We start from the raw sequence: 13,759 nt of genomic DNA on the forward strand, positions 1-13,759 counted from the left end.
GAAAGGAAGAGGACTTGGGAGTCTTGAGAGATCACAGACTCAGTGAGTCTGCAGTGTGATGCAGCCACACAAAAGACTAATGCGGCTTTGTGCTGCATCAACAGAAGCAAAAGAAGCAAGACACAGGAGGTGATACTGCCTCTTCTACTCACCACTGGTTAAGTCTCACTAAAGTACTATGTGCGGTTCTGGGCTCCACATTTTAAAAAGGATGTGGAGAAGTTAGAGAGGGTCCAGAGGCAGGCAATAAAGATGATAAAAGGCTTAGGAGCCAAGTCATATGAGAAGAAACTGAAGGAGCTGGCATGTTCAGCTTGCAGAAAAGGTGTTTAAGAAGGAACATGATAACCATCTTCAAATACTTGAAGGGATGTCACAAAGACTATGGAAAGCACCTTTTCTCTCTTGCTGCAGAGAAGAGGGCATGGACCAATGGCTTGAAGTTGCAGCAAAGTAAGTTTAGACTGGATATCAAAAATATTTCTTCTTCATTAGAACAGTGAGGCAGTGGAACAGACTGCCTAGGGAAGTTGTGAACTATCTAGCACTGGAGGTGTTCCAGAAGAGGTTGGGCAGCTACTGGTCAGGGATGATCTAGGCATAACTATGTCTGTTTTCTACTATGGGTATTTCCCATGCTTATGGATTTTGCTGGTTGCCCCTGCCCCCTCTCATCCTTTCTGCTACACCTGGCAATGTGCTTTTAAACCTTGCTCACAGACACTGGGTGTTGGCTACAGCCCAGGCTAGGGACTTCGACTGAGGCGTGTCAATGCTCCTGCTGGGAGCAAAGCTGGAGGTTTCTGGCTAGGGGGCTTGCCCATTCAGGGCCTTGTTTGAGGTCAGAAATTAAGGAAGGAAATTACCCCATGGTCAGATTGGTATAAAGTGTGTGTGTGTGCGTGCGTGCATGTGCGTGCGTGTGTCTGCACGCGTGTTGCCCCGCCCTATAGCAAGGTGTGCCCCTTTACCCAGGATCCTGTAAGCATACATTGATAGCAGTACATAGAAGGAGGCCATTGGCTTCCATGGCTCCCTTGCTTTACCTGTGGCAGGTTAGGGTGTTAGGGTTGTGTCATGTCAAGGGTAACAGTAGTCTTGAGTAGAGTTTAGATTATGGTTTGTATAGTATGGTTTGGATAGGGACAATCCCGCCTCAGTCTTGGGATCAGACTAGACTTCTGGAGGTTCCTTCCAACCCTAATTTATAATTCTATGATTGATTGTTGGTATCTCAGATGTTGCGTGAAGATAATTTTATACGAGATGCAAGGGGTATAGTGTCACTAGAGACTTCTGTATGTGGTTCGGTTCAAACTGTAGGCAAAGGACAACAAATCTTAGTGAAAAGCTGCACTGCAGGCAAGATAACACAGAAACGAATATCTGTGCAACATTAACATGAGTATATCCGTACCAGATTTAAGTCTTCCTAGTAGAAAGTGCTTGTCTTTAAACCTCTATACTAGTTCATCCACAGAAATACAACAGGAGGTTCACCAGTGGGGATTAGGGACTATTAAACTTGTGATATGGGCAGTCCTAAGGTCATAGGAAGACAATAAGCTGCCCTGAACCTTTCTGCACAGTGGGATATAGATCTAAATCCAAACAACAGCAGCAGCAGCAGCAGCTCACCACCACTATCACCAATCTGGCCAGTAAAAATGTGAAAGTCAAGTGACAGTAGAAATTAATCTTGGTCTGACAAAAAAATGTTCCTCTTTGTTCCAGAGTACTTTTTGTACCAATGGAGAGGAAGCATTTTCCATAACTAAAACTAGCACCCAATTTATCAAGAATCCTCTGCAAAATAAAGCAAATAGGGAGACACATTCTTGATATATTCGACTAGATTCAGATCTTCTTGAACACTGTTCCACTCCTGTATAGGGGCTGTAGGAAACAGGAACATTGGAAAAAATCCTTTTTCTACTGAGTCTCCAAACACAGCGGAGAGTCAGTCCTCCCCCCACCCCCACTGAGACTGCATATAGTTGACAGCCAGCCAGCCAGCAGTGATATATTCTGTGATGATTTCATGACTGCTGTCAGGGCATCTTTCTAAATGACAGGATTTCAAAAATACTATATGAACTACTTCTTGATAGTGGAAGAAAATAACTAATCAGTCTTACAAAGTTCACAGGTACTTTGTTCTGTGAGTAAAATCATAATCAAGGTTAAAAAAATTCCTTTCAGGAGTGAACTTGCTAACTACCCTAACCAAAGAGGTAGCATGCAGGAAATCTGCAAGTACTATGAAGTTGATATGCTTCAGATGAGTCTTTCTTTAGAAACAGAATTACAAAAACCAAGGTGTGTTATGTTCATTAGATGTGCTTCCTTACCAAATTTCCCCAAACCCTGATCTGCTTTCTTATGAGATATCAGTGCTGACAAACTAACATTGACTGATAGTTCCTTCTGCAATTTAAATGATTTAACTGCCCAGATCGCATGCTTACTGATTTTACATTACCAAACCAAATGTCAGAACGGTTCTTCTGAAAACAAATTAACCTTTATTGAGTTAAAATCCTAAGGATGCTGTTTTTTCACTCAAGCAGACCGTAACAGAAACAAAGAACCCCAACTTGTCTCAAAATGAAGACTAAAGGATACATGAACCAAAGGTTGGCATGAGTACCTTTTTTTTTTTTTTTTAATGGCTGAAGGATTCTTCAAACTAGTCATATCTCATCAGTTTTTCACTCAGTCACATATGTAAGAAGATTTAAGCATTATTACATTCAGGCTGTTATGAAAGGTACTGCCTATCAGTAATTTATATTTCATGACAATGGAAGATAAGTCAGGTAACAAATTATATTTTTCAGTAGAGGAAATTAATAAAAGCAAATTAAAACAGGCGACATCAAACTTCTGCAGTGTTCAGCAAAAATGGAGATTAGGTACATGCAAAAGCAGCTGGACTGTTAATCATTTATATAACAGTTCTTAATTGTTAAAGATTCTCTGTATTCTCCAAGTTCTCAAGTCTCTGTGGTCTTATGAAGTCCAAAAACTGAGAGAAAGAAGATACCCACAGAAAAACTAGTTTGATAGTTAGGGGTGGCTGCTGTAGATCAAGGAAGAAGGCGTTTAGATGACAGGAGGAACTAAAAGAAGCCAAGACTTACAGCAGGGTCTGATAAAATGCCTTTTAGACATTTAAGATCTCTATTTTCCTGTGGCTAAGCAGAGAATGGTTTATCTAATTCAGCATATGAAAAACAGATTTACACACATTAAACAGTTTCTTGTTTTAGCTTTGATGGGGGGAGGTGGGGGGTTATTTATTTGTTTTCTTGCTTGTTGCAGGAATATCACAGACATCCTCAAAAGGGAGAAAACCCCATAACTTCCAAAGAAAAATGGAAGGAAAATGAGAAGAAATGGAAGGAAAAAAAACGTAACTTCTCAAGTACCCTCTGAGTCTGTCACGAAGTATGAACAAGACACTTTGAGCAGCTTCAGAGGGGAAGGGGAGCTGCTGCTGGGACAGCATTGCACTTTTTACATTGTAACAGCTACATCTCCAGGAGCCTGTAGCCCTAAGAGTATTATAGAACCACTCCAACTTTAACCCTGCTTCATCCAAGGTACAAGCTGGGGCCTTTTAGTGCACTTCTATTGCTACAGGCTTATGACCACGTAAGAAGTACAATGGACCAGCTGCTGCACAGCCCCGAGTAGCAGCTCCCACCTCCCTTTTGAAGATACTTCAAATGTGTTTGTCCATACCCTAATCTGTCAGTGAGCTGAGCTGTCCTCAAGCAAACTGAAAGGAGAAACCAAAAGGCCAATGAAAATATGACTTGGTGGTAATGTTGTTCACCAGGACCCTTGCACAAAGACATCCATTTCTACTACAGTTAACAGAAGTTGTGACACCAAGTTTTGCCTTCAGACCAATTCAGCTGCAGAAACTATATCCAAAGGTCCCTTCCAGGCTTACTTCTCTATGAATCTATACACAATATGGAGCCTCTCAGAGTTGGAGAGGCTCTGGTACTTGAAGCATTTTCCATGCATGTAAGATACCTTCATCGGCTGACAGAAGCAGAGTAACTCTTCCTAACAGATAACCTGTATTAAAAAACTAAGTTTTCCCCACTTAGATGCAGACACAAGTAGACACAACCTTAAGCATATGTACTCATTCCACCTCATTTGTCTATAAAAGGTATTTTTTTAAAGTGTCATTCTCCTTAATTACACTCATCCCTCACAAAATATGTAAAATGTTTCTCCCTGTGACATCCTACCACCAGAGGGAAATGTGACCTCACCCCTGAATTCTATACAGACTGCTAATTACTGTTAATAACTCTGAACCTTTCATGATCCTTCCTACTGATTAAGGCCCCTGTGTTTCTGAGGGGTAGAAACAGACATGGGACTCGCCTATTACACCTATAGCCTTTCAGAAAAATGCGCTAAATGTACTGGCTTAACTGTACTGCCTATGAATTATTCTTACGGATAAGCATGGTGCGATTCACCTTCTAATGGCTGGTTCATACAGAATCAGTTCATTCTTTCTGCCAATTAAAGCAGTCCTCAGCTCACTTGTTTTGTACTGTTTAATGATGTCCAGAATAATTATATACAGCTGCATCCTTTCGTTTTCAGAAAAAAAAAAAGAGAATAACCCTGTATATTCACATGTAAAAAAACATCAAGACCATGAAGCCAGCAAGCCAGGCACTTTAAACCAGCAACACACAGGATCATGTCATTGAAGAGAATATAAAGAATACACACAATGAAACTACTGAAAAGTACATTGACAAGCTGGAATTACATAATTTTGAATGTTTGATTTTACAGTCTTAAAACAACCTTTAAAACATTTTATTATATAAATGATCCTACTGTTTATATTGCTCTGCCAGGATATTAAGAAGTTTGCTGTATTCCAAGTGTTCTAGTTTCTCTAATGGCATCTCACTTAAAGTCAAATAGTGATGAGCCCTGTGTATGAGACACAGGGTACCTTAAATAGAAAGTAAGCTCCTCCCACTTGACACTTAAAGAGAAAAAATATATGTAAAAATTTTAATTCCCCTTAAAACAGCGTATTCTCGTCTTAATAACAAGAAACAGTAAAAAATTAGCATTACAGCATTAATCTGACACAGTAACATAGCCAAAAATAAAACGTGTGAAGTGCTCAGTAACCATGACTCTAAGATGCAGGCAGCACAGAACCTGCTATAAATGTGTGTGCACATTCTGAGCTTGGAATCTGTTAAACTAGAGTGTCTACCAGGGCCACATATGAACCTGTATCGCCTTGTGCTTGAGAATCAGCCACATCAGTAAAAAAAAAAAAATTAAGATTATTCTCCCTGGCAACTGATACAGCATTTAAGAGCACAGAGTCTGACAAACAGAAGTGAGTTGCTTCATGTAGTGACCTTGCAAACTTCAGATGTTAGAATGCTGCTTGGAGTCTGGTGCTTTAAATTTTGGTTGGCTGCTAGCGATCTGGTAACGTGACATACAATTTTTTAAAAATTATTTCTGCAATCAATCACTCAACCTGGCCTTTGGGGCAGCTGCTTATTGCCACAAACACAGTAGGATAATTTTTAGTGAATGCAGCGTGCTTCAACATTTTCCCTTGTGTAGAATGCAGCACTGGAGTAAAGACTGACAAATTAGGAGTTTCATTTAAACCAAATCAACAAAGTATACATCTACCTCTGGAACAAAATGGCCTCTGACGTCTCAGTATTTGTGTGTTGTTATAAAAGGTATATTACCAAGTATGCATGAAGGTCACCATCTAACCATGGTTGAAGTGATGGCCAGAGATCATTTTGAGCATGAGCATGTAGAAGGTGTACCTGCAAGTGTGCATCAGATCCTTGAGAAATATGAGCACCTTGGTCAAGAAATGCTCTATTGCAACATACTGGCATTGCTGGTGGACATTACTGAGTTAAATGAAGGTCAAGAATGTTTTAACTGCAGCAAGTGTTCAAAAACCTTGGTTACCCAGACCAGCCTGGGTCTAAGTTACATTAGAGGTTGCTTATATTGAGAATCCTCTCTATTTTGAGAGATAAGTTTCTCCTGTGGGTCACGTCCCAATCTGTATCAGGATTATCAACATACATGAGAAGCAGTGCCTTTCCATGGCACTGACTTAGCCATCACCCAAGACCATCAGGAGGAGTGGTTTGAGGTCTCAGTGCAGGAACTGACAGTGACCTTAGGACTGCTAGCCTGAGAGCCTAGCAACAGTTGCACAGACATCTGAGAAGTCTGTTTGACAGAACTGCTTTAGCAACTAGGAAGCCACAAAGAGTTGCATCTAGCTTTTGTAATCTTTCAGGGGAATACCAGAATTTATGAGAATATACATCAGATGTTATGATTTAACAGTAGAAGACAACAACTGATAATGACCCAGGCTCACGATTTAGTTGCATTGTGCATCTTAAATACTTCCTGTGGGCTGGATGGAAAGGAATGAAGGAGCATGTATTCTTTACATCAGCGGTGCTCAATTTAAACATTTAAGCCCCATGGGGTGTAAGAGTGACAGGGCCCATCTGCAGGCAAGGCAGGGACCTATGCCACCTCCACCTGGCACTGTGCACCAGGATAAGGCTCCAATTTTTCCTCTGACCCAATCTAACAGGTTTGGAAATTAGGTAGCAGATGAGTGGAAATTAGCTGCCACTACTCCCCCACCAGCAAATTTTTGGACCCATGGGGGAAGCCTCCTGGGCCAGATGACAGAGATCCATGGTCCAAATCTGGTCCGTGGGCCAGGGGTCAAAAAACACAAACTATGTAAGGGCTGGAAGGGAAGAAATGGTGACGACATCCTAAGTTGGAGACGTTTATTCAACTCTCCTCATAGCAAGGAGAGTATGAAGACCATATTTCCTTCTTTGAAATATAGGAACAGTGTGAGTAGATGCCTCTATCCCTACTGCTCCTATGGAATCATTTCTATGGTTCCTATATGAAGCCATAAGGTCACTTATTTTTGTAATAGGCATTCATAAGGAGAGCTCCTGAACAGTAGGCAGGGAACAAAGAATGAAAATAGATGGGTAGCTGTAGGTAAGATTGTCCAGCACTCTCTGTGGTTTTTCTTTGTGCAAGATCAAGGATGATGAAGTTGGGGGGAGGGGGGGATTTCCAATGGTTAGCTATGAGATGCTTTGGGCACAGCTCAACTCCCCGATCAAACTTGCTGTCTCTGGAAGTGAGACTGATCTACAACAGAAAAGAAGGATGACTGGCACACTCCTAGTATCATACTGTGCAGTTTTTTAGGTGGGTATTCAGACCAGCATCTGTGGGAATAAGACTACAGCATTTGGCTTTGCAGGGGTCAATACTACAAGTACACACAGTTCATTCATAACACCTGACAGGTGCTGTCGCCTATGGAAGTTTATGCCAGTGATTCTCAACCAGGGTGCCACACAATGTTAGCACAGTTAGGTTTACAAACATGATTCACAAGATAAATTCAGAGATTTCCAATAGAAATTCACAACTGTGGTCTTTCAGAATTCTTTGCAACAGAAAAACTGCTCTATTATTTTTCTGTAGGCAAAAAATGAGTAAAAACTAAGAACCGGCATTTTCCAAGAGGTGCCTTAAGTCCATCCAGGGGTGCCTCAAGTTTAAAAAAGGTTGAGAACCACGAATTTATGCCTTCTGAACCAGTTAGTTTTCAGAAGTGTCCTCTGACAGTATAATCTTCAAAAATCTGTACTTCCCTTGAAACCAAAGGGACTAAAGTGTCTAATCTCTCCAGTTGCTAAAGAGTTCCTTTCCCTCACAGGGTAAGGTTGTCTGCTGCCTGGACTTTTCAATATGACAGACACCTGTAATAAGAAGGCTGAGCACCTTATGACTTATTACATGTGTCCCTTGCTACTCTTAACAGCTTGTTTATTACCACCTACCCTTCACTGCCACTCTTGATTCCTCTGATGGTTCTGTGAAAGCTTAGGCTGGAAAGATGCTACCTTTTCCGCACTGTAGATTTATTAACTTGGGTAGTTCAAATTGAAAAATCAGAAGGAAGAGTTTGACAAGGTCTTCCAACCCGAAAAAGATCCTGTTTTTTGAGGTCTCTATCCTTAAAGTCATCTTGATGGATCAGGCTTTTTTTCCCCTCGACCAGTGGTTCTCAACCTTTATACTGCAGATTGGCAGCAGAGCTGCGTGGGAGTAAGGGGATGCAGGGATGGGGGATGTTGGGGCCAGGAGTGAGCGAGTGAGTGAGGGCTGAGCTGCTGCTGCTGGGAGTTGGTTAAAGCTCGTGCCACAACCCAGCAACCAACCCTTTGCGGCCCAATACTGCGTGGGAACCTCTGTCACAGATTCCAGAAACAACCCTGCTATTAAAGGCAAAAAAATGTTTAAGTCTCCTACTATGCTTAATTTAGTACTTATTCAAGTTTTATTTTCTATTGCTTCAAATCAAGGGAAGAGGGGCAAGGGAATAACTTAGTTCTAACTACTCCTTCATTAAACAGACAGATTATTTTTGTTGCCATTGAGAAGCTTGTGCATGTTCTCTCAGATTCCTGATGTCTCCATGTCCAAATCTGGAGCTATGAACAGGTCTTGGAAAGCTCTAGTCATAACTGGTCAACATTCAAGCAATATCTTGTCCAGACTAGATGAAAATTCCTCAGATGGAGAAGGCAACCAGTGCACTTTCCAAGCCACCTCCACCTTCTCACAAAGGGGTTTGTTTTTGTTGCAGGAAGACTGGCTGTCAATGCCAGTGACCTTAACCTTTCTCTTTACACACAATGGGGTCCCATTCTTAGCCCCTGGGTAGGCTGGCCTCAAAGATAAATTTTAAGCCAGACAGCATATGACGTCTCACCTACCAGTCATGAATCAATGCTCAGCATGAAATGCTTCACCAACTATTTTTGAATATTGTTCCTAATTAATGGGATTGTTCCCTGCCCGAAATTTGGGGGAAAGAAGGTTCAAATAGTAAAGACAATGACACCTCTGGAAACAGAAAAGCTTCCTTGACTGGTGCTGAAAGCAGACGGATGAGGGGTGGGGGCAGAGTTGTTTTACAATGCTAGGAAGGGCTCATTCATTATGAGTGACGCTACACTAGCGTGGGCTTTTGTGTTGATATTGGTAAAAGGTTCTCCTCCTTACACCATCTTCTTGGATGATACTTGGCCTCTCCCTCTCAATGCTAACAGAACTTTTAGGATGTTCCTTGTGATTTCCTTGTGAGGAAACCAGCTCTATTCTTTAAGCCACACAAACTCAAGTGCAATTCTGTCCAGGTGCCAGTGCTTGATTTATTAGATCATGGCGCTAATGCCAGTGACATTAATACCCTCTCAGATGTCTTCAAGCCTGCTGGACTGGGGTTGTTGAAGAGTATTTGCCATGGACAACTTGCCTGGAAAATGTTTCCCTCTTCCAAATTGGATCCAACTTTCAGAGGCTGCTCTAAGAGCTGCAATTTAAAACTTGAGTCTTCCGTTTCAGGTACACAAAAGAGATTAGGTGGGTCTTTCTCCAAGACAAAAGGATATTTGCTATGTCCACCAGCTAAGGAATGTAGTATCACCACACGATGGACAGAGTTTAAATCCTATAAGGTTAAAATCTCACACAATGGTTATTACCAAGTGTTTCACCCTGATGTACAGGAAGTATACAAAAGGACTCCCCATATTTGTTGGGAAACTTCCAAAAGAAGATTGGGGGGGAATAAAGTAGAAAAAAAATCTTCATAAAAATCAGGCAACTGGGTTAAATCTAAGGCTCAAACACAATAGCTGAAGACTGTCTAGTTTCCATCTCACAGCATAGACGGCTTGTGGCTGCTCTACCCTTTCTGTTGCAAAGAAATAAGAGGCAACAAACACACATATAGGGGCCAATGACCACTCCTATACCCAACACTGCAAGGTAATGCACAAGGCACACATACAGATGCAAGTGAAACCTAACCTACACTCCAAAAATTAAAATCCAAGAACTTTAGGAGTATACAGGAAAAAAAGGTCTATAAAGGTCTATACATGTCTCTTTCATATATGGGCATTAAATAAATCAGTTCTTTAAAAAAATCTACTTTAGCTCAAAGGAATTTAGAAGATCACTTCACTGCAAACATTGCTATACTCTATATTTTTAATCTATGGTTGAAGTAGAACTTCCCCAACAGCATACTTGTATTGGATTTCTGCTCAGTCAGGACTGTGAGTTGACCACAACTTCTCAGCAATAAATGTTCACCTCACAATGCATTTCCACAAATGCAAGATTTATCTATCATTTTGCTACTACTACTCTCTGTTCACCAAAAGGTTGTCAGAAACTAGTTTTGTTCAAGCCTCTTTACAGAAATCCAATGCTGGGAAACTGTCTAAATTCCCATTAGTATTTTAACAACTGCTGTTAATTTCTTTAATTATAAATACCAAATACAGAACAAAAGACTCAGTCTTACAAGTGAAGAATCAATGAAAAAACAAAAGCGTTCAATAATTCTGTAGCATCAAAAGATATACTGGATACTTTTGAGTACGAAGCTACTGCCACCACCCTAAAGAACTTACTGCTAAATTTCAGATGTGGCACAACAGGAGGCAGGGAAGAAAATGAAGCATGGCACTTACAGAAAGAGAACAATGAGGTACAACTATCTGGATAACCTAGGAGTGGGCAAAATATGGGCTGCAGGCCACATCCTGCTCATGGAAGGACTCTGTCCAGCCTGTGGCATGTTCCTTGGTCTTGCTTGGCCCAGGCACCATCTGGTCCATGGTGTGTCCTGCAGCCCCCAGACATGCAGCAGGGCTGGGATGGCGCTGCAGCTGGACTCTGGCCCTGGGCCCCATGGACTGGCAGGGAACCACGTGTACAGCCCTGGTCCAGCCTGTCTCATGCCCACTCTGGACCTGACCTGACTGGAGCAGAGTAGCTCCCAATCATCTGGGATCTATGTGCACAGTCCGGCCACCCTGCGCCCTCTCCAGACCTGCCTGCCCATGATGAACAGTGACAACAGACAGGCAGAAGCTGCTGCTGGGTGCAGCGGAAAAGCAGCAACCCCCTCACTGCTGCCAGGCCCTTCTTGCTGCAGTTGTCCAGAGCCTGTACCTGAGCTGCTCTGTGGTGCCCCTCTGCCACCAGCACTACTTCTGGACTGCCCAGCAGGGGAGAGGCGTGCAGTGGAGAAGAGCTATAGGACAGCCCCGGTGCAGGCTCCAAGTGGCTGCAGCAAGAAGGATCTGGCAGAAGCAAAGGGAAGAGGCTGCTTTTCCCATGCCCAGCAGCAGCTTCTGCCTGGCTGCTGCTGCTACTGCTCATCATGGGTGGGCTGGTCCAGAGCAAGCACAGGGTGGCCAGGATTAGGGCTACGTGTGCCAGACCCAGCTGGTCCAGAGCTGGTCCACTCCAGCTGGGGCAAGGCAGAGCCAGGGCCAGGGCTGTATGCTCAGCTGCTGCACAGATGCCACAGGGTATGTGGGATCCGGGCTACTGCAGGGTCTGGCGGGCTCACAACAGCTCCCCAAAAGTGTCTGTGGCCCACAAGCCCAAATAACTGTCTGCCCCTGGGATAACTGCACCTCAAACTGGTCTCATGAGCTAATTAGTTTAGGTCTGAATAATGATGAACAAAAAGACAAACAGAAAGTCTGCTGCCTGCTGCAACTGGTGGTTGTTTTTAGAAGCGGACACACTTCCCCATCGCTGTCTTTACTGAACCGCTGTACAAATGTGGTGTTATGGAAACTGTAGTGGTATGGATACATACTGAAAAACCAATGTCCTGGTCAAGTTTAATTTTCACAGACTCTAAGGACTTCTTAGAGTTGAAGGTTTTAATCCTGGCAAATTTAAGCTGCTACTCTGACTGACCAAAATGCCAGTTCCTGTTTCAGTGATCCCACTGAGCTTTCAGAAACTGACAGACAGACTAAACAAGATGCATCTACTTTTCTTAAAACAACATGTTCTCAATCAAAATTTTTATTAAGTCACCAACTTCTAGGGTCCAGAACAAACCACAGACTACTTCTCTGAAGACGATCCTGTTGACTAACACAAAAGACACGAGTCCTCCAAAGATGGCATGACCAATTCTACTATCAAATTTACACATGCAAAGAGTAATACACCGCCTTCCCTCACAGTTTCCCTACAGCAGTGTCACTTCTGTCTGCTTGGAAGGTTGCAATAGCTCAAGCTAGCTTTAATATAAAGTGTACAGAAAAAGGAAGTTTGTAGATCTCTGATAAGCAAGAATAAGTCCATCTTGCAAATAATCTTTTTTTTGGCCTTCAAAGCGACCTCCTTACTTACTTACTATGCTGTCCTTTGGCTTCCTCTTTTTGGATTAGGCACATATTGCAAAAAAAGCACGAGCTTGTAAGGAAGGAGATGCCCCTCATGGGGCAAGGCAGCAGCATCCCAGTGATACAGGCTAGAATGATGAGAGCGGTGGAAGGCTACAGGAAGAGATCCAAGGTGAGAAAACAAACTTTGTTGCAATTAACGTGCCGAGCTGAGGCAGGATAGCAGTCAGCAGAATGCTCTCAACACAGTTTAGTGTAATACTCCTAAAAGCAATGGCAAGGCTGTATTTGTTAAATGTAGAGCTTGCAGCAGGAGCAAGTCACCTTACAACTCAAAGGTCTCTGATACAAGTGCTGTTCCTATTTAAACTCCCCTGAAGTTGCTGAATTGCAGACAATTCGCGTTAAGAATAGGACTGCAAAGACACACATGCAAGGTCCATATGCCCATACCTTTGTCCTTTTTGAAGTCCAAAGCATCCTCCTTATCTGTCACTATTTCCTTCATGTTGATGATACTTTGGTGGTTCAGCTGTCGAAGAATCTTAATCTCCCGAATAGCTGTAATTGGAAACCCTTCTTTTTCATTATCGAGCCGTACTTTCTTTAGTGCCACCATTTCTCCTGCAAGAAGGGTTCAGCATTTAAAAAAAAAAAAAAAATTAATGCTAGTACTCAAAAATGAAAGTTTAGATTTTTCAGTCTCTTGTCACATATACAATGACTCTAGTTGATCTGATTTTGTCTTTCAGCTAAATACTGTAATTTAAAAAAATTATGCATTCATATTCCAGGGCTTGCACCTGCACTGTTGTAAAGAAAGTAAGGTCAGGAAACATTTGCAGAAGTGAAACTTGACATAACTTTCTTCAAACTGCTATGTGGTCTCCTCCTTCCTGCCACCTCAAGCTTCCAATCAATCTCACACACAAGAGTAAAAGACTTAACAACAGTCCTATACACAGACGCCTGCACAGGTTGCTTACTTCATATTACAGCCCCATCTGAAGTCAAAGTGGGAAGAGATTCTTCCTATTAATATTTATAACATACAGAAGAACAGCAATTTAAACGAAGATCAAGCAAGCAAGAGAAACTCTTAAATTTATTGCATTTTATTAAATATAATAACCTACTTAAATTTAATTTAACCTGTTAATTAAAAGGTGCTGGGAAACATTTAGTGACACTGATGGGTGTTTAAAAACTATTTTGTGCCTCAATGCCATGTATGACATTTATCTGACATACTACATCCAAAACAATCCTACAGATGACATTTTGGGAAGAGCAAGATTTTCCCCTATTATTCAGAGAGCAGCTATGAGTCTGTGGCACAGAGCAAAAACAGCCAAATTCCAGAACATACTTTCCAAATCACACCCTTTGGCTTTGTACAAACATTCTCCCAGGTTTGTTTT

The 13,759-nt window shown here is 42.0% G+C and overlaps 1 protein-coding gene across 3 annotated transcripts in view; it reads right to left on the reverse strand.

The window, feature by feature from the left end:
* CDK13 (cyclin dependent kinase 13) overlaps positions 1–13,759 on the reverse strand; it is a 74,692-nt gene that overhangs the window by 32,016 nt on the left and 28,917 nt on the right. For all 3 annotated transcript variants that reach the window (XM_090050070.1, XM_090050068.1, XM_090050069.1), the window contains exon 5: positions 12,792–12,962. In XM_090050070.1, the coding sequence (XP_089906196.1) occupies positions 12,792–12,962 (171 nt within the window). The remainder of the gene's footprint in view (positions 1–12,791; positions 12,963–13,759) is intronic.

Source organism: Crocodylus siamensis, chromosome 5 (genome assembly GCF_052110815.1).
Source record: "Crocodylus siamensis isolate JL-2025a chromosome 5, ASM5211081v1, whole genome shotgun sequence".
Classification (NCBI taxonomy): domain Eukaryota; kingdom Metazoa; phylum Chordata; order Crocodylia; family Crocodylidae; genus Crocodylus; species Crocodylus siamensis.